This window comes from Daktulosphaira vitifoliae, unplaced genomic scaffold (genome assembly GCF_025091365.1).
Source record: "Daktulosphaira vitifoliae isolate Bord-2020 unplaced genomic scaffold, ASM2509136v1 Scaffold_5, whole genome shotgun sequence".
Taxonomy (NCBI): domain Eukaryota; kingdom Metazoa; phylum Arthropoda; class Insecta; order Hemiptera; family Phylloxeridae; genus Daktulosphaira; species Daktulosphaira vitifoliae.
Window position 1 is genome coordinate 26,069,643 of NW_026099576.1, and position 20,618 is coordinate 26,090,260.

At 32.3% G+C, this 20,618-nt stretch overlaps 1 protein-coding gene across 3 annotated transcripts in view; it reads left to right on the forward strand.

Moving 5' to 3' along the window:
• LOC126907302 (uncharacterized) overlaps positions 1-20,618 on the forward strand; it is a 112,422-nt gene that overhangs the window by 25,358 nt on the left and 66,446 nt on the right. For all 3 annotated transcript variants that reach the window (XM_050688470.1, XM_050688472.1, XM_050688473.1), the window contains exons 4-42: positions 87-191; positions 317-433; positions 1,323-1,454; positions 2,214-2,329; positions 3,205-3,457; positions 3,974-4,216; positions 4,634-4,753; positions 4,814-4,947; positions 5,015-5,252; positions 5,315-5,437; positions 5,496-5,630; positions 5,725-5,958; positions 6,034-6,543; positions 6,610-6,792; positions 6,857-7,105; positions 7,166-7,393; positions 7,510-7,713; positions 7,827-8,120; positions 8,231-8,479; positions 8,570-8,759; positions 8,852-10,425; positions 10,493-10,681; positions 10,746-11,127; positions 11,218-11,645; positions 11,728-12,131; positions 13,990-14,254; positions 14,334-14,530; positions 14,593-14,850; positions 14,920-15,370; positions 15,464-15,646; positions 15,730-15,861; positions 15,951-16,466; positions 16,530-16,731; positions 16,817-16,992; positions 17,064-17,335; positions 17,396-17,798; positions 18,190-18,450; positions 18,511-18,648; positions 19,774-20,580. In XM_050688470.1, coding sequence (XP_050544427.1) covers positions 87-191; positions 317-433; positions 1,323-1,454; positions 2,214-2,329; positions 3,205-3,457; positions 3,974-4,216; positions 4,634-4,753; positions 4,814-4,947; positions 5,015-5,252; positions 5,315-5,437; positions 5,496-5,630; positions 5,725-5,958; positions 6,034-6,543; positions 6,610-6,792; positions 6,857-7,105; positions 7,166-7,393; positions 7,510-7,713; positions 7,827-8,120; positions 8,231-8,479; positions 8,570-8,759; positions 8,852-10,425; positions 10,493-10,681; positions 10,746-11,127; positions 11,218-11,645; positions 11,728-12,131; positions 13,990-14,254; positions 14,334-14,530; positions 14,593-14,850; positions 14,920-15,370; positions 15,464-15,646; positions 15,730-15,861; positions 15,951-16,466; positions 16,530-16,731; positions 16,817-16,992; positions 17,064-17,335; positions 17,396-17,798; positions 18,190-18,450; positions 18,511-18,648; positions 19,774-20,580 — 11,295 coding nt within the window. The remainder of the gene's footprint in view (positions 1-86; positions 192-316; positions 434-1,322; positions 1,455-2,213; positions 2,330-3,204; positions 3,458-3,973; positions 4,217-4,633; positions 4,754-4,813; positions 4,948-5,014; positions 5,253-5,314; positions 5,438-5,495; positions 5,631-5,724; positions 5,959-6,033; positions 6,544-6,609; positions 6,793-6,856; positions 7,106-7,165; positions 7,394-7,509; positions 7,714-7,826; positions 8,121-8,230; positions 8,480-8,569; positions 8,760-8,851; positions 10,426-10,492; positions 10,682-10,745; positions 11,128-11,217; positions 11,646-11,727; positions 12,132-13,989; positions 14,255-14,333; positions 14,531-14,592; positions 14,851-14,919; positions 15,371-15,463; positions 15,647-15,729; positions 15,862-15,950; positions 16,467-16,529; positions 16,732-16,816; positions 16,993-17,063; positions 17,336-17,395; positions 17,799-18,189; positions 18,451-18,510; positions 18,649-19,773; positions 20,581-20,618) is intronic.

The window sequence follows — 20,618 nt, forward strand, 5'->3', positions numbered from 1 at the left end:
TTTAGTTGCCATTGATCGTTAACTGCGATTGTTTTTTGTGGTGATGACCTTCAGATAATAAGTTAAAATGTATACTATTGTTTCAGATGACTGTGAGGTGAAGGAAGGAACGCCTTGTCAAAACGGTGCCTGTCTCGATTCCCTTTGCCATTGTAACGATGGTTACGGTGGCTGTTCGTGTCAAGTGCCAGGTAAGTTATTATTGTCAGCTGTGGTCATTGAATTTGTGCTACGAAAATGCAAACAGTAGACAGTGAATTACAATGGCACTCGACTACATTGTATTGTAATATTTTGTTTATTTTTTATTTTTTAGATGAAAACGAATGCAAATATAGACCATGCGATGTGTTCGCGCATTGTACCAACAGCCTGGGCAGCTTTACGTGCACATGTTTCCCAGGATATGTCGGCGACGGATTTCACTGTCAAGGTGAGTATCACAAATCACCATAGCACTCACGTGTTGCATGCCCGCACTCTTGTAAACATTATATTTTCATGTTACTCGTATTCATACAACGGACATGATTCCGAAGAGTGCAACAATAATTATATTATTATTATACACACACACACACATAACAGTGGTGTCGGCTATTTGACCAGAGGTTGTTGCGGAACGCGTTATGATGGCATCGACCTTGCTTAGGTTATTTGTCCAATCCGCACCGTCTTCGCCCAATGTATTTTTGTTCAACTTACCGTTATACTTCGGCTATAGCGAAACCGGCTCATTAAAGCGTAATTTATTACGTTCATCCGGAGGGTCCTTTTCAAGAGTCTTCATATTTTCATTTTGATGTACCATACGTCAAGTACGAAAGAACATTCGCTTATCGTGATCTAGCCTTGAGCATAATTTTTATAGCGATTTTATTAATATAGGTATTTTCAATGTTCTGTTCTTATACTATTTATGACTAACAATCATTAGTAGCATGCTTGTATATCGTTAAATTTATAATCCATGAGGATTATGCTTTCCAAAGGTTAATTTTTTTTTAAATCGACTACTATTAATAGTACTGCTCAATTGAAATAAATATCATTTGTGTTCATGACAACGTTTGTCAACCGATGCAATATTTTTACACCATTATAACAATAGGGTTGGTTAGTTACTAAACCATAATAGCCATCTAGATTAATTATGTGTGGTAAACGATAGGAAAGATGTGTTACGTGATGTAGGGCTCTGCCACTTTGATATCATTCTTACTGCCCTTGGCCCAAATCTTTAAGGAACAGATTGTTTAGAATTTGATGACAAGATCAATATTCTTTTATAACATCATGTCATATAATTTTTGTATTCACAGATATCAACGAATGCGAAGATCCAGCTATTGCAGCCAGATGCGTTCAAAACGCAGAATGTTGTAATTTGCCATCGCATTTCTTGTGCAAATGCAAACCCGGATATGTGGGTGATGGCGAAGTCGAATGTAGAGGTAAGTTTTTTTCATCTAATGTAAACAATCAATCGATATCCGACTGCATCCAGTAACGTGACATTTACGCTTTTGTCTGAGGCTGACAACCAAAAAATTATGAAACAGTCGTCGATCTTGTCGTTATTTTTCGTCAAAACGTTGATATAAAATCTACGACCGCCTAGAAAATTCAACAACTTAATAGTTTGACTTCACATGATCAATTTTTGCATGTTTTTCACGATTTCTCGAAAACTACGATCTTTTTTACTTTTCTCCCAGTCAAAATTTCGTTACCTATCTTTTTCCTCACGCTGTGGTTTATCGCATGTAACAATTGTACAAACGTCAAATTTGTAACCGGATAATTTGTAATATATTATATATTTGCAATTATATTGTAATAAAAATCTTCAATCATTAGTTTTACATTAAAATATAAATTCCACATGGTTGAGCGTTGCAAATGGAGACGTTTAATAAAGAGGTGAAGTCAGTTATAGATGAGCTAAAACTTTGACTAATCTTACAGGCACACGTCGATACCATTGTCTATAATTATCGATCTATATAATTATATACGTAATTCCTACGTATCTTTAGCTTGTTTACTTGAATTTTAAAATCGGTTATATATATGCGACTTTTTGTTGACGTGCAAATGGTGTGCTGTTTTCTTAGCCATACTTAACCCCCGTGGCCAATCAAACTAGAAACCTTGTGGCTAAACTTGTAAGATAATTATTTTGTTGTAACCATTTTTTTTTTTATCCTTAGATATTGACGAATGTTCAAGACCTGGTGCTTGTGGTAATAACGCTATATGTAGAAACACTCCCGGAAATTATACATGTGATTGTCAGCAAGGTTTCGTTGGAAATCCTTATGACGGGGTAATTACACTCTTGAAAAATTTGTTTTAATTATTGTTTTTATCTAAATTCTTTTAACACTTCATTGAGTTAATTATGTTTTAAATACTGCGAGACATTAAGCAAAGTGTAAAATAATAACACAAAGGTTTTACATTTGTTTAGGTGACAAGTATTAAACTATACATTTTAAACATAAATTAATTAAAAAAATATTCATTAATTAATTTATTTGTTATCATTAGGAAACATTGTTATGGTTTGTAGTGATAACTATTTTTATTGTTTCTACCGCAGGATATAAATACAAAATATCAGTAAAAGTCTCATAAATCGTTTTTAATCACATTGAATACCTTATAAAAAAGTTACTAAAAATGAATCTCATTAATAATGTGCTGTACTCTTGTAAACTGACTAATTGATAATCATTTTTTCTTAAGTTTAATGAACTCTTTTAATAAAAAATTCCAAAAATGATTTAATTTCAAGCTAAAAGTTATAATTAATTTCTATCACATTTTAACGGTATTTTATTAAATTTTATACTAGTCCTACAATAATTCACACAATAAAACAAGATTTAGTGTAAACATCTTGTAGTTTTGAATTACGAGGCAAATATTACTAAAGACCAACTACTGAGGCTAATTGTATGTTATTATAAAGCACGCCAGGTAGTACTCGACATATTAGCTACTATTATTCAATGTAGGCTATGTTGTTAATGGACATTTTTTAACGCCATTTAGACATTAATATCACGTTTCTTGTAATATATTACACATAATTATTTAAACTAAAAATAGTGAAAAACAACGATTTTCGGAACTTCAATAATTATTTAAAAAATGTATTTCCAATGTTTATTTTAAAAATAATTTTCTATTTTATAGTGTGTTGATGTGAATGAATGTAGTTTACCAAATGCTTGTGGTTCTGGTTCATTGTGCACAAACTTCCCAGGCGGACATCACTGTGAATGCCCAGAAGGATATACTGGTGATGCCTATGGGGCAGGTTGTTACGATGTAGACGAATGTGCCCGTTCCCCTTGTGGAAAAGATGCTCAGTGTCACAATATGGATGGTAGTTTTCGGTGTTTGTGCCCACCAGGGTTTGTCGGAGACCCGTTACGCTCATGCAAAGGTACGAGGCGATCTCATAAGTTTTAGGCCAATTCTTGTAAAATAATAACCCTTTAAAATATTAAATGCAATCCACTAAACAGTTATTAAAAATAACTTACTTTTGCTGATTACTAAGCTAAAATTGTGTCATAAACAAGGCACATTCTTATTAAATTAATAGAATTTGAGTTTTCAACAGAAGTATACAACTTAAAATTTTTAATTTATATCTTAAATTATTTTTTATAAATAATGAATATTGTAATTTTTATATATGTATATTGATGTGAAAACTGCGTTTTTCAATAATATTTTTTAAATCTAAATATTTTATTATCAGCAAACGTATAAATAACTTTTAAAAAATTAAAAATATCTAATATGACAACATAGTGAAAAACATTATTATTTATCCATCATTGTTAATAAGTTCCGTTAAAATCCTTATATTTGTAAATATTCTTATAATTGTGTTATTAACTTAAATTATGCTTCTTTAACAATTTGATATCGTTTAACTAACCGTTAAAAATAGACGTGGATGAATGTGAATCTTCACCGTGTGGTCAAAACGCAGAATGTGTTAATGACATGGGTAATTACACTTGCAAGTGTACCACAGGATATACAAGAAATGACGAAGAAATTTGCTCAGATATCAACGAATGTGCCTTCGCCAATTCATGTGGTATCAATGCCAAATGCATTAACACCTTTGGGTCATACACTTGTATGTGCCCTCAAGGGTTTACTGGTTCTGCAAATGAATATTGTCAAAGTTAGTGTATACGCTTAATCTAGTGTGTATTGCATAACACTCAGCTGCTGAAGCTTATTATATTTCCGCATTGCTAATATTTACAAACTATGTTGGGTCAATACTCTTGTCTTTTATAATCGTTTTGTTTATATTTACTTTACAAACAATATACAATTTTACAGAACATTTTTCTTGAATATGATAATAAATGTATTTCATATGCAATTGTAGTATGCATAAGAACATAAGTATTTTCTAGAGGTAAACAAATTCTTCCTGTTACTATTTTAAGATATGAATTAAAAACACTTTTGGTATGTATCGATTTCTATAGTTTTGGTCGTTTTCTTGACTATTACTTTGTAATTAAACATCTATTGCATATTTTTTTCTTTTTAATAATCAATGAAATATTAATTGAATTATTCACGATAGATCTAAATGAATGTGATTATAATCCTTGTGGAAATAACAGTATTTGTACTGATACAATCGGAAGCTTTGTTTGTTTATGTAAAGAAGATTATACTGGTGATCCTATTAAAGGATGTCATGGTAAAATTAAAAATTCAGTTTATTTTTATACTGAATTATTAAAATTTCAATATTTAACAGATATAAATGAGTGCGAAATTTTAAATAAACCATGTGGCATTCACGCAATTTGTGAAAATACTGAGCCAGGATACAACTGTCTTTGTCCACAAGGATTTTCTAGTAAACCAGACCCAAAAATTGCCTGCGAACAAGTAAAAAGCCACAAATTTTTAAAAATTAAATTATTTTAATTAATAAAAATATAATTTATTAAAATAGATTGATGTAACAACATTATGTAAAACGAATTTTGACTGTACAACAAATTCTGAGTGTATTGAAGGTCAATGCTATTGCAAAAATGGTTTTGAAGCGAGAGGAGCAGTTTGTGTTGATGTTGATGAATGTCTATCACAGCCATGCGGCTTTCATTCCATATGTACTAATACACTTGGAGGATTTCATTGTCAATGTCAAACAGGATATTTAGGCGCTCCTCCAAGAATTATGTGTAAAGGTATTTCAATAAATAAATTTATTAAAAATAATAATATTAAAAAATTGTTTTTAATATGTTAGCTCCCTGCGAAGATGTTACATGTGGTGAACATGCATTTTGTAAACCGACAGGACAAGAAGCATATTGTATATGTGAAGATGGATGGACTTATAACCCAAACGATTTATCAATGGGATGTGTTGGTGAGTTTTAAATTAACAAAAGTTTAACTATTCCAGAACTCATTATGGTTTTTTATAGACATCGATGAGTGTGATAATAGTACTGAACCATTCGGACGATGCGGTGTAAATACTGTATGTACTAATTCACCTGGTAGCTTTAGTTGTCAATGCAGACCCGGTTTCACCGGCAATCCGTTTAAAACATGCACAGGTAAATTTTTATTTTAATAATTGAACAACTCAATAAAATTATAAAATATTTCATCCGTCAAATTTTAATAATAAAACTATTCAATAAATTTTAGATATAAATGAATGTGCTGACAAGAACACTTGCGGAACAAATACTTTGTGTCATAATACACCAGGATCATTTAGTTGTCATTGTGCGACTGGTTATATACCAGATCCAGATTTCTATAATAATTGCATAAAAGTAATAAACTGTACTATTGACAACGATTGTCCTGGTAATTCTATTTGTGATGGTAGGAAGCGTTGTTACTGTCCTGCGCCAAACGCTGGAGATGATTGTAGACGTAAAAACTTTATCTTGAGAAATATTTATAAACATAAAAATAATTATGTAACTAATTACATTTTTTCTCTTATAGATCCTTGTGAAGATATATCATGTGGCCCTAATGCAGAGTGCATGTTATTAAAAGTAAACGCTGAATGCATTTGTTCAGCAGGTTACACTGGAAATTCCATTACCGGATGTTTTGATATAGATGAGTGTAAAGATAATCCTTGTGGCGTTGGAGCAGTATGTAATAATGAACCAGGATCATTTTCTTGTCAATGCCCTGGTGGGACCAACGGAGATCCATACAGGAATGGTTGTAACCAAACAAAAAAATCTTCTCAATGCAGTTCCAAGTTGCCTTGTCCTAAAGCTGAACTTTGCGTAAAGGATGAATTAATGGGAGAAAGTGTTTGTATTTGTCCTAAAGGATACATTAGAGATCAAAAAACAGAAAAATGTAGAGATATAAATGAATGTACGGAATTAAGAGACAAACCAGCTTGTGGTATAAATGCAGTTTGTAAAAATTTGCCAGGCAGTTATGAATGTCAGTGTCCTCCAGGTTTTAATGGCAATCCTTTTTCAAATTGTGAAGGTATATATATATAATTTTTTCATAAATTCAAATTGATTATGTATTTAAATGTTACGATTTTTTTAGAATGCACCACTTTAGAATGTCAATGTAGACCTCCATATCAAATTGTAAATGGAGAATGCACGTTGGCGGGCTGCGTAAAAGGTAAATGCCCTTTTGGAGCAGAATGTGTTTCAATATCTGGAGGCGTTAGTTATTGTGCATGTCCTAAAGGATATAGACCAAGAGAAGATGGATCATGTTATGGTGAGAACTAAGTTTAAAATTCCACATCATTTTCAATATATTATATATAAATTTTAATTTTTAGACATCGATGAATGTGAAGAAAGTATACATAATTGTGGATACGGATCTGAATGTATTAATACACGAGGATCGTATGAGTGTGCCTGTCCCGATGGATATACAGGAAACGCATACAATGGTTGTTCACGTAGTCAAAAGAAATGTATTAAAGATTCAGACTGTTCTGTAAATGAAAATTGTATTCAACCAGGCATATGTGTTTGTCCAGTACCATTTTATACTGACGTGCTTGATAATAACTTATGCAAAAGTAATAGTTGTATTATAAATATATTTCTATAGGCAGGTTTTTATTAAAATAAATTTACAGATCCATGTGAACGATTTCCTTGTGGTATTAATGCTCAATGTACACCAAGCAATCCTCCAAAATGCTTGTGTGAACCTGGTTTCATGGGTGATCCATTAATTGGCTGCGAAGACCTAGACGAATGTAAAGATAATCCGTGCGCTCTGGGATCAATGTGTATTAACGAAAAAGGTCATTATAGGTGTATTTGCCCTTATGGAACTAGTGGGGACCCATATAGTAGTGGTTGTAAGTTTTAAGTTTGAAATATTTATTTATAAAATTACCTCTATTCAGACTAGATTGTAAAATATAATATATTATAAGAATAATATAATATTTTATAAAATATATGTATATAAAAGGTTTAGGAAAAGAAGCTTCAGAATTAGAATGCATCACCAATAATAATTGTGATTCTCGGTTAACGTGTGTCAAAGGGACTTGTATTAATCCTTGCAATAATTTAGTATGTGGGAAAAACACATATTGTGAAGCTAAAAACTATACTGCTTGGTGCCGATGCAATGCTGGTTTTGTTGAAACTATCACTGGAGATTGTATATCACGTAAGCGTTATAAATTATATACTTATTTTAAATTATTATATTTTATGACCCCCCTCACAGTATTCAGTAAATAATACTAAAATTAAAACAATTTATTTTTTCTATATAAGCAGCTTGTGATGGATACATATGTGGTGAAGGCGCACAATGTATTCTCACACCACAAGGTCCAACTTGTAAGTGTATAGAAGGTTTAATTGGAAATCCATTTGCTGGAGGATCTTGTAAACCTGATGTTTGCTCAAATTCTAACCCTTGTGCTCCATCCAATGTTTGCGTTGGAGGACGATGCAAAGAAAAATGCCAAAATCATTTTTGTGGTATTGGAGCTAGTTGTAATCCAAAAACCAATGAGTGTGTTTGTAATCCACTATTTATTGGTGATCCAAACTACCTTTGCATGCCTCGTAAGTAACATAATTCAGTCAATGTATATTATTAATAAGTTGTGTCTAATAACTATATATTATTTATCAAATAAAAGTTCTTGCTATTGAATTGAAAAAATAATTTTTAGCTATTAGTATTCCTTCATGTTCGCCGGGTTGCGGAATTAACGCCCATTGTGAGTATGGCATATTCGGAGAAAACAGATGTGTCTGCAATGCTGGAAGTGTAGGAAATCCATATAAAGAATGTGATTCCCAGTCTCGAAAGTCGTGTACTAATATTGCTTGTGGTACTGGAGCATTATGCAAAGACAAAAGTTCTCCAGATTGCATTTGCCCGCCTGGATTTAAAGGAAATCCTTATGTCCAATGTTTAGGTAAGCAAAAACAAATAATATATAAGAAAAATACTTGAATATGATTTATTATAAATTATCAATCGATAAATAAAATAACTTAAATTTTAGATATTGATGAATGTTTGATATCTGCTTGTGGGAAAAATGCTATCTGCATAAATACTATAGGAAGCTACGACTGTCGATGTATTGAAGGATATATAGGAAATCCATTTTTAGAATGCTCTGTTAAAACTTTACAAGTATGTCAAGATCCTGCAACTTGTCAATGTTCAAAAAATATTCCATGTCCTTCCGGGTAAGTTTGTTAATAAAATATTTATTACATATTTCTAATTTTATTCTTCATATGATATTTTTTATACTTACAGTTTATTTTTTAATTTTTAGGTTTACTTGTAAAAACGGAAAGTGTAAAAACCAGTGTGAGAATATCAAATGTGGTGTAAGAGCGGGGTGCGTTAATGGTAAATGTGCGTGTCCTCCAGGATTTAGTGGAAATCCATATGACATAGAAAATGGTTGTGTGGTGCAAGGTCAGTGTTTAAATGACGCTGAATGTCAAGATACAGAAATATGTTTTCAAATGACAAAAGAATCAAGAAAATGTGTCGATGGATGCAGCAAATTTCAATGTGGACCAAACGCTATTTGTGTTACAAAGGACCATCGTTCATCATGTATATGTAGTGACGGATACTCAGGATATCCCGGTGACTTGTATTTGGGTTGTAAATTGGAAAGAACTGCTGGAAAAGAAGAATGTAGAATAAATGAAGATTGTGGTAAACCAGGATATGTATGTTCGACTACACTTGAAGGAATTTCTTCTTGTGTAAATGCCTGTTATCTAGTAGCATGTGGTCCAGAAGAAATTTGTCAATTAGAAAATAACAATGTACCAGTATGCATATGTCGTAAAGAATATATATGGAATCCTATATCATCAAAGTGTGAGAAACCTTCACTGCCAGACTGTTCTACAGATGTCGACTGTAAAGATAACGAGTCGTGTAAACCTGATGCACTAGGTGTACTCAAATGTGTTTCAGTATGCTCCGAATTGACTTGTCCATTTAATTCAATATGTGTGGCTATCGATCACCAAGGCAGTTGTCAATGTTTACCTGGTTTTATTGGTAATCCAAATGATAGAAATGGTTGTCATTCTATTAAACGAGGAAGTTGTCAACAAGACTTTGAATGTTTGCCCTTTGAATCTTGTTTAGAAGACCCAATAAGTAAATTAAAATCCTGTAAACCAATTTGTGATCATACTGTTTGCGGCTTGAATGCTATATGTGTAGCTAATAATCACCTAGCACAATGCCAGTGTCCTCCTGGTACATTCACTGGTAATCCTTATGCCAATGAAGGATGTAAAGAAGTGTCATGTGTTTATAATGATGACTGTCTTCATACTCAACTCTGTGATAGACAATCAAATAAATGTAAGAACGTATGCAATATAGATACATGTGGCTTGAATTCTGTATGCCTTGCTGATGGCCACAAAGCTTTATGTCAATGTCCTCCAGGCTTTAAGCCAAATCCACTACCTGACATATCTTGTAAAGCTATTGAAGTATGCGATGATTCAACTTGCCACCCAACTTCAGTATGTGAAACGAACTCTTCATCAGGATATTTATGTAAATGTCCACCTGGTTATATTGGAGATCCTTACACTGAAGGATGTCGTAAAGAAGGTCTTTGTCTAAATGGAAATATAGATTGTCCATTACTAAGTGTTTGTCAATCTGGCCGATGTGTAAATCCGTGTGAAAAGTCATGTGGCGTGAATACAATATGTAACATAATTGATAGAAAACCTGTTTGTTCATGTCCAGCAAATTTTGAACCTATCCATGGAGATCCTAAAATTGGATGCGTTAGATCAGTAATTGAATGTATTAATGATTTAGAGTGTGAAGGTGGCATATGTTCCAATGGTGAATGCAAAGGTATATATTTTTCTTTTCGTTAATTATATAACACTAAAACCTACGGTAATTAAAATTATATTTACAGTTGTATGTCGAAATGTTGATGATTGTTCTGCTGGGGAAAGATGTGTTCAAAATAAATGTGAAGTTCCCTGTGCAGGACATTCTCAGTGCATGTCATCACAAGCTTGTGTTATGGGAGTTTGTACAGTTGGATGCCGTAGTAATAAAGATTGTTCAAATGACAAATCTTGTATTAATGCAAAATGTCAAAGTAATAATAATATATTATTATTACTGTATTATTATTCAATCATAATTTAATTATATTATTATAGATCCTTGTCAACGCAATGGTATATGTGGTGTAAATTCGATTTGTAAGACTATTGAACATAACGTGGCTTGTGTCTGTAGTGAAGGTTTCCAACCCAACCCTGTGGCTGAAGAATCGTGCATTAGATCAACTACAATTTGTCATACTAATGCTCAATGTGGATTGGGTCAAGAATGTGATGGAAATATATGTAAAGTTGTATGCATGAGTGGTCTAGATTGTGCAGAAGGAGAGAGATGTTCAAACAATAAATGTGAAAAAGTTTGTTATACAGCAAGCAACTGTCTAAGCGGAGAAGTTTGTGTAGAAGGCTTATGTCACCTAGGATGTATTACAGATTCAGATTGTGAGTCAAGCCAAATATGTATTGGAAATAAGTGCCGGTAATTAGTCATTACTAATTTTTTTATATTCTAATTTATTGTCAAAATAATTATTTCTTGTGATTTTTAAAAAAATAATTTTATTATTAGATGCGGAAATGGTTTTGAAAGTTCTCCAATTGGGTGTAAAGATGTTAATGAATGTAATCAAAACCCATGCCATCCTAGTGCGAAATGTATGAATACTCCTGGTTCTTATCAATGTACATGTTCTGATGGTAAAGTAGGAGATCCCTACACTGAACCAGGCTGTACTAGGCCAAATGAGTGTAATAAAAATAGTGATTGCATAATAAGCCTTGCATGTGTAAAGAATAAATGTACCAATTTATGTAAAAATGCTTGTGGAAATAACGCAATTTGTCAAATGACTGATCATGCACCAGTATGTACTTGTCCATCCAGTTATTTAGGCGATGCATTTGACAAAAATGTTGGATGCTTTAAAGTAGAATGTCTCTCAAATGAAGATTGCCCTAGTGACAAACTATGCCAAACTAATAATTACAAATGCACGAGTAAATACATTTTTTTTTAAAAATAGTTTTATTATTCTTAATAGTTATTAAAAAATATATTAATTATTACTTTTTACCATAGATCCATGTGATACTACTAACTGTGGTTATGGAAGTTGCAAATCCCATCAACATAAAGCCATTTGTAATTGTTACAACGGATATTCATTTAAAGATGGAAAATGTCAAGATATAGATGAATGCAAACAAAGTCCATGTCATAAAACTGCATTATGCAGAAATACACCAGGTTCATTCACATGTATATGTCCTGACGGACTTTTAGGTAATGCAAATGCTGATGGTTGTCATAGTCCAAATAACTGCACTGAAAACCAAGATTGTCCAAGTAGTGCTGTTTGCTATCATAATCAATGTAAAAACCCTTGTGAAAAAAATAAAATATGTGGTCATAATGCAATTTGTTCTGTTCAAAATCATGAAATTCAATGTCAATGTCCTTCGAAAAGTCATGGAGACCCAAAAGTACATATTATAATACATAATATATATACAGAGTAATCAGTTTATCATATACCACTCGTTTTTTCACAATATTAATATAATATTGTAAAAACAATTTTTGATTTTTTTTTAGTTACATATAATTCTTGATTTACCAGCAATAATTACTCTTTAGAACCATCCCTTATAACTTAAAATGGTATCAACTTTATTTTTCTTTAATGGCAACATACATATTTAATTAGCTTATAAAATAGGAAATTATCTAATTAAAAAAATGACCGACCGATAAGAATTTTTAGACTGGAGAATAATTTAATGACTGGAGGTGATAAGTGGTTGATGCTATTTTTATCACTAGTCATTTCTCGAGAGTATTCTTCGTCCCAAATAGGTATAAAAATGAAAATAATAAACAAAGTACTAGTACAAAAGTTGTTATCAACCAGTATTTTTATTAATTGATAATTTTCTGTTTTATAAGCTAATTAAATATATATGTAACTATTAAAAAAATTTAAGTTCAAACCTATATTCTTTATGAGGAATGGTCCTGAAAAGTAATTAATAGATAATAAATCAATAAATATATTTAATTGTAAAAAACAAAAGTTTGCAAGTGGGCTTTTTATATATTGGCCTGTAACAACAACGTGGTTTGCCACTTGCATAACGACTAGCTATAGTAGCGAAGGTCGCCACCACCTAGGCAAGGTGTTACATCTATCAGATATGATTGCCGGACCATAGGTAGAATTTAATTTTAAGTTAATTAAAAGCATAATCTAAGTTAATATGTCATTATATGTATAAATTACTATAATACCTCATGGTTTATTAAACACAACTATGACAATTAAAGTTGTTTGTGGTTGATATGTAAAACATATCGTAGCCTGTGTCTAGATTAAGGAATAGGGATAAATACACGCGAGTAATTAAGTTACTCGCGCAATAAAATAAATATTACGGTTGAAATTAATAAGGAAATTAAATTTAATTTTTATAAAAAGAAAATTAAGTTAAACATGGACAAAAATGCGAATGCATCAAAAACCATGTCTACAAATAAAGGCAATACAAATAAAATAAAATATTTAAACAAAATAACAAAGAATATTACAAACATCACGGACGGTATTGGAACACATCCGTTAATGTTAATCGGAAATTAATGAAGAACACACTCGCTCCTTAGCGTTGGCTAGAAGAAAAGAGAAACACGTGCTCTCCACACATAAACAAAATTAAGTTAATTTACGATAAAATAAAATGAAATAAAATAATTGATAAAATATAGCTCATTACACAAATATAATATACAAAAGAAAACGATACCCGGTCTCCGAAGAGACCCATCCGATGGTCTGGATGCTTCGTCGAAATGACCTGGCCGTTCGCCGTTGGCGGCTCTACTCCATAATTGTAAAAAAAGTGTCAATAAAAAAATAAACGTGTGCACCCTAGCACGATCAATGACAGAAGAAAGAATAGAGAAGAGTCAACACCGATCTAACGGCAATTTCAAATCGATAACCGCCAGTCTTTTTGGAAGGGATCAATACTTATAAACAATTCGATTTTAATTATATTTCTCTTTTATCGCCTTATCTAGCGGTCAGCGGCAAAATAATGAGTGGTTGACATCGCTGTGTCAAAAAAAGGTTCTTTCGCGCGATAAAATAAATAAGTAGACATAACAAAAAATCATAAACGGTCCGCCTTCGAATTTGTGACGTTACAAGTTTATTTATTTTGAGAATAATCGAGTGGTATATGATAAACCAATCACTATGTACATATTATATTTTTATATTATTTTATTAATATTAAAGTATAAGTTTTTAAATTAATAAATTTATTTATGCAATTTATTTAGGTTGAATGTAAACTTATTGAGTGCATAAATAATAATGATTGTGCAATAGGAAAAGCATGTGTTAACTCTGAGTGTGTGAACCTTTGTTCAGTTTCAAAAGTCTGTGGTGATAATGCTGAATGTAGCCTACATAACGATGCTGCAATGTGTAATTGTAAAAAAGGTTTTACCGGCGACCCACATTTAGGCTGCACACCAATATTATACTGTGCAACGAATGACCAATGTCCATCCTCAACTAAATGTAACAATGGAATTTGTTCATGTAAGGAGTTTAAAATTTAATAAACTTATTTGATACGAATAAAAAAGTAATTTAAGGCTACAATATTTATTATTTATAGTGGAATGTAACTTAGCACGAGATTGCGTTGGTAATGAACTCTGTATTGGAGGAATATGCCAACCAACTTGTCAAGGAAACAGTACTTGTCCAGATTTTCAATATTGTTTGAACAATATATGTGTTCAAGAACTACGTTGTTTGACAAACGATGATTGTGGAAATACGGATATTTGTAAAACTAATGCTATTGGTCAAGTAAGGTTCAACTAAACAGAATATCATTAAATTTGTAAATAAATTTTTATTGTATTTTATAGACTAGTTGTATTAACATATGTGATCAAGTAATTTGTGGAAGACACGCAGAGTGTACTTCAGTTAACCATCAACCTGTCTGTAATTGCGAGGCAGGTTATCATGGAAATCCAATTGTCGGATGTCATAAAATTGAATGTTACGAGAATACGAATTGTAGTATGGATAAAATATGTGAAGACTATATTTGTAAAATATCTTGTTTGGCCAACAACCCGTGTGGACAAAATGCATTGTGTTCTGCTGAAAACCATCAACAAGTATGTTAAAAATCATTTTTTTTTTTTAATTTTTAATTTAAACCAATTTCGTTTATAAAAAACATTTAGGTATGTTATTGTCAACCTGGATTTACTGGCGATCCTTATTTTGGCTGCAGCATGTTAGATCTCTGTGAAATATCCCCATGTGGTCCCGGAGCAAGATGTGACAATACCAAAGGGACTTTTAAATGTTTATGTCCTCTCGGTACAATTGGTGATCCGTATAAAGATGGTTGTCATTCACCAGTAGAATGCCAAATTGATGAAGATTGTCCATCGGCCGCTCATTGTGTTCAAAATAACGGAATTCCAATATGTCAAGATAACTGTGAAAATGTCAAATGTGGACCCAATGCAGAATGTGGAACATCAACTCACTATGGGTCCTGTGTTTGTCACCCTGGATATCAAGGGGATCCTAATGACATGATTGTGGGATGTAGACCTAGAGCTGTAGCATGTACATCAAATCAACAATGCCCGAGTAATACATATTGTTATAATGGAGCATGTAAATGTAAGTTGTAAAATTGTAATTTTATTAGTTTTTGTATCTCTAAAAAAAATTGCAATTGTGAGTCATAAAGTAATAATAATATTTATATTATAGCATCTTGTCAATCTGATTCCGAATGCGGCTTATCAGAGCAATGTTTACAAGGTCAATGTAATAACCCATGCGAACGAGAAGGAGCTTGTGGTCTCAACTCATTCTGTAACGTTCAAAACCATGTTAAACTTTGTTCGTGTCCTGCTGGATTTACTGGAAACAGTGAAATAGAATGCGTTCGAAGTATGTAATTATATTTAATATTGGTTTTAATATTTAATCATTACAATATACTAATTTTTAAACATATTAAAACTATTTTTTAGTTCCTGTAGCTTGTGAAAATAATGAAAATTGTTATCCAAATAGTACATGTCATCAGTCTATCTGTCAACCTGATTGCCTGGCAGATAATCACTGTGCATTAAATGAAAAATGTTATAAAAATCATTGTGCACGTAAGTTTGTGTTTTTATACATTTAATATAATCTTAATTTTTCTGCTTAAGTCAATATGCTAATTATTTTTTCCTTAAAAATTGTTTAGTGACATGTCGTGTTGATAATGATTGTTTCTTGGGCCATATTTGTCTAAACAACATGTGTTTATTTGGATGTAAATCTAACGATGATTGTGCTTCGGTTGAATCTTGTCGAGATAATGTTTGTATCAACCCTTGTTTGACAATGCCTTGCGGACCCAATGCGATTTGTACAGTAACTAATCAAAGAGCTATGTGTTCATGTCAAGTTGGCTTTTTACCTAATCCAACAGCAAAAATAGCATGTGTTAGGACACCAGCAGAACCATGTAGTCAAAATCGTGAATGTCCAACGGGATACTTGTGTAAAGATAATTCTTGTCAACCTGTATGTACATCAGATGCTAATTGCCATGGAAATGAAAAATGTGATATGTCAGTATCAATATGTAAACCTCTTTGTCGCAAAGATGATGATTGTCGAAGTGGAGAAATTTGTACAGGATTGATGTGCAATTCTGGTTGTAGAAGTGATACCGATTGTCCAAACGATAAATCTTGTCTTAATAATGAATGCAAAGGTATATTTTCTTCTTTAAATAATAAATTAAATAAGTCAAATAAAATTATTATTTCTACTTTAGATTTATGCGAATCTCCAACATCATGTGGAGTAAACGCTTTATGCTCTGTTTCAAATCACCAGAAGCATTGTAATTGTCCATTATTACTCGAAGGTGACCCACTCGTTGGTTGCAGATATCCATTGATAAGTTGTAAAGAAAATAGTGACTGTAATTCTGGACAAACTTGTTATTCGTCAACTTGTCAAGCAGTGTGCCATACGTATGTTATTAGTCAATATTAATTACAAAATATCTATAGTATGAACCTGTATATTAGCTATTTTTTAAATAATGTTAATTTTTAGTGATTTGGAGTGTTTATCTGATGAACGATGTCATAATGGAGTATGTAAAGCTATATGCAATTCCGATAACAAATGTAGCTCAAATCAAATATGTGAAAATCGTATATGTATTCGCGGTTGTCGCAGCGATACTTCTTGTTTGGACAATGAAGCATGTATTGATAAACAATGCCAAGGTATATAATATTTTAATTCTTAGATAGGATCATTACCATAAAAAATAATAATAATACTAATACATTTTTAGCGCCTTGTAATAACTCAACTACATGTGGTTCGTGTGCTGAGTGTAAAGTGATTAATCACGGAGTCCAATGTAGCTGTTCAGTTGGATTCTACGGAAATCCTCTGGTAAGATGTTCTAAACTAGCAATGAAGTGTGATGGACTATGCCCTTGTGATCAAGAATCCGGGTACTGTTTTAAACCATGTTCTGCTAACAAGGAATGTTCGTGTGGAGAAACTTGTCATAAAAATAAATGTACTGCTAAGTGTAGTACCAGCGTCAACTGTCAACCTGTAATATTAAAGTAAATATATATTTAAAAATATATAAAGTAATTTTTAATTGCTTTGTAGGGTCACATATGTTCGAATGGTTTATGCATTGTTGGATGTCGTTCGGATACTGACTGTGGAGTAGATCGATCATGCCAAAATAACAAATGCAAAAATCCTTGTGATACTCCTAATGTATTGTGTGGAGAAAACGCCGATTGTAGTGTTATTGAACACAAAGCCGTTTGTATTTGTCCTGATGGATACCAAGGTGAACCAAGAACTGAATGTAAACGATATTCATGTGTAAAAGATGACGATTGTGAAACAAATAAAAAATGCGGTGCTGATAAAGTGTGCAGAAACCCTTGTTTAGAGCAAGGAGCGTGTGGTTCAAATGCACAGTGTAGAGTAGTAAACAAACAGGCGTATTGTACTTGTCCGCTTGGTTACTATGGAAATGCCCAATTAGAATGCAAACCAGGTAATAGGAAATAAGTTATGAGAAAGTTATTCATAAGTATTCCATGCTATTTAATTTGTTTATTTTAAAAGTCGCAAATTTCACATAATATATACATAATAATTGAACGGCAACGCCTAATTTTAAAAACGAAAGTTTTTCTTTTAAGTTTTAAATTTATTGTGTACAAAACAAAAATTCTAAAAATTATTTTAAATTAAGACCATTGTTTTTATTTGATGTGACATATATTTTATATACATGTTTCATAATAATTTTCTTAATTAATGATAAATAATGATACTTACATCACCCTAAAATAAATTAAAAATTAAATACTTTTTAATTTTACTTTGACTTATAATGTGTATTATAACAATATAATATTAAATTAAAAATTTATATGTTCTAGGAATATCAGATAAATGTACATCAAATCCATGCGGACAAAATAGTCTTTGCAAAAAAATTCCTGGAGGCTTTGAATGCATTTGTCCTCCTGGATGTACCGGTGATCCTAGTAAAAGGTGTGTATGCGATGCGGCTCAACAACGATCCGACGTATGTAAGGACATTTTATGCGGAAAAAATGCACTTTGTCAGCCGGTCAACGACCAGGAAGCAAAGTGCCATTGTCCTCCAGAATTTCCAGTTGGAAACCCTTATATTGAATGTAAGAGTATTAACTCCTCGTAAATCAAAGAATATTTAATAATTTTTGGTAATTTTATAGGCGATGTAAAGAAATTACCATCTGACTGCCGTACTAACGGATGTGGCAAAGGCGCCAGTTGTTTGCTGAAAGAAAAAAATTATATTTGTCAATGTCCATCAGGCACATCTGGATCCCCTCAAATAGAGTGCGTACAAGGTAAGTGCTTCGAAAAATGTTTAAAGTTTTCTAAAACTTTATTAGGTTGTATATAAAATTTTAATGACTCGAGTAAATAAAACAAAAGTCCATTTTTATGTAAATTTTCATAATTACATTTTTAGTGTACATTCTCCAAAAAATTTAATTTTATTTGTAGATAGATCAAAATGCATGATATTATTAAATACGGCTTTGTATATACCTGTATATTGTTATAAATATCGATAAAAATGTAATTATTTAGTTGTAGTTGATTTGAAACTCTTAATTTTCTATTATGCTGTACCTATACTTTGTGTTAACCGTGGAAGTATGAACAGTTTCTCCCAATCTGGAATTTTTATTTATTTAATTTTATAATTTTTTTAAAAATATTTTACTTAAATATTCATTAAAAATTATATTCAAACAGACTCTCTTAAAATATTTAAATGACTTTCAGCATTTATATTTTAACTATTTGAACTTGACATGTGTACAGTTGGTGCTCAGATTGGAGGGAACTGTGAAAGCGTTATACTCACACGTTTAACCTAAACAATATTGTCGTATTTTTTTGTGCACGGAACGTGATTTGCTTAAAACGTATTTCATTGTAATTGAAAATCACATTTGATTTGTCGAAACTGTTTACTGCTTAAGCATACTTCAATGGCATGTTGTGAGAATACATTCTTTCACAGTTCTTTCCCTTAAAATATCGTATACTGGACTGAATAAATGTTGGTTGGAAACTTTATTATTGAATACAACTATTTTTTCTATGATACTTTATTGAACAATATTTTAACTTGTGGGAACTCTGTCACACTCATAATTATCAAATAAGAACTTAACTTAAAATAAAATGTCGAAAACTAATATTTATTTTAAATTTTAATCGTTTTTGTAAATTTATTCAGATAGTAATTATTTTTTACCAACATACCGACAATGTTATTATTGTAATCAAATAAAAATATTTATTTTAAACTTCATGGAATCCTATTCTTATTTAATTTTATAATACATTTTATCTCCAACCAACACAGTCACAATGAACAGTATACCCATACGTGTGTACATGTACATACATTGTTTTCTGACATTACTGTTCTTTTTTTCTATGACGCGTTTCGCCAGCTGTCGAATGCGCCAACGATGATCAGTGTACAAATGAAAAGACGTGCATCGGCGGACGTTGCGTCGACGTGTGTAGCGTCATAGGCGCATGCGGCTTGAACGCGTTGTGTCGGCCTGTACTTCATAAAGCCCAATGCATATGCACGGAATGTTACGACGGCGATCCAAAGTTAGGGTGTTTGCCGGACATGAAAGCTTGTAAGCGCGACGGAGACAACGCGATTACCGCGACCACCACATCTTCTAAGGTCACGACGCCAATATTGTGTACAATAGATTCGGATTGCTCTGACACACAAGCGTGTCAGTCTGATTTATGCTTAGACCCTTGTGAGCGAGTAGCCTGTGATGGACCAGTGAAAAAATGCGTGGTTCGTAATCATAAGGCCAAGTGCATTTGTACTTATGGATTCATTGTTAACGAGCTGGGTGAATTATCTTGTGCCCAAGGCGAACGCGAGTGTCGCGTCAACGATGACTGCACCATACACATGAGATGCACTACTGGTGGCCAATGCCTTAATCCGTGTGAAAACAACGGACCATGTGGATCGGAAAAAAAGTGTTTGGTACTCGATCGTCAGCCTGTATGCGTGTGCGCTGATAACTGCACTCCTACCGCGTTTATGTGTCTACGAAACTCCGGGTGCCCGTTACATTTACGGTGCATTAATTTTGAATGTGTCGACCCATGCATGAAAACCTCGTGTCCGGCAAACGCACTGTGCATAGTGCAATCGCATAGGGCTGTTTGCAAAAACTGTACAGCCGGTGACAACGCCGGTTCAAAGTCGGGCTGTCCGAAAGGTAATTGTAAAAAAAAATTCTAATTTTTTTTTCACAAG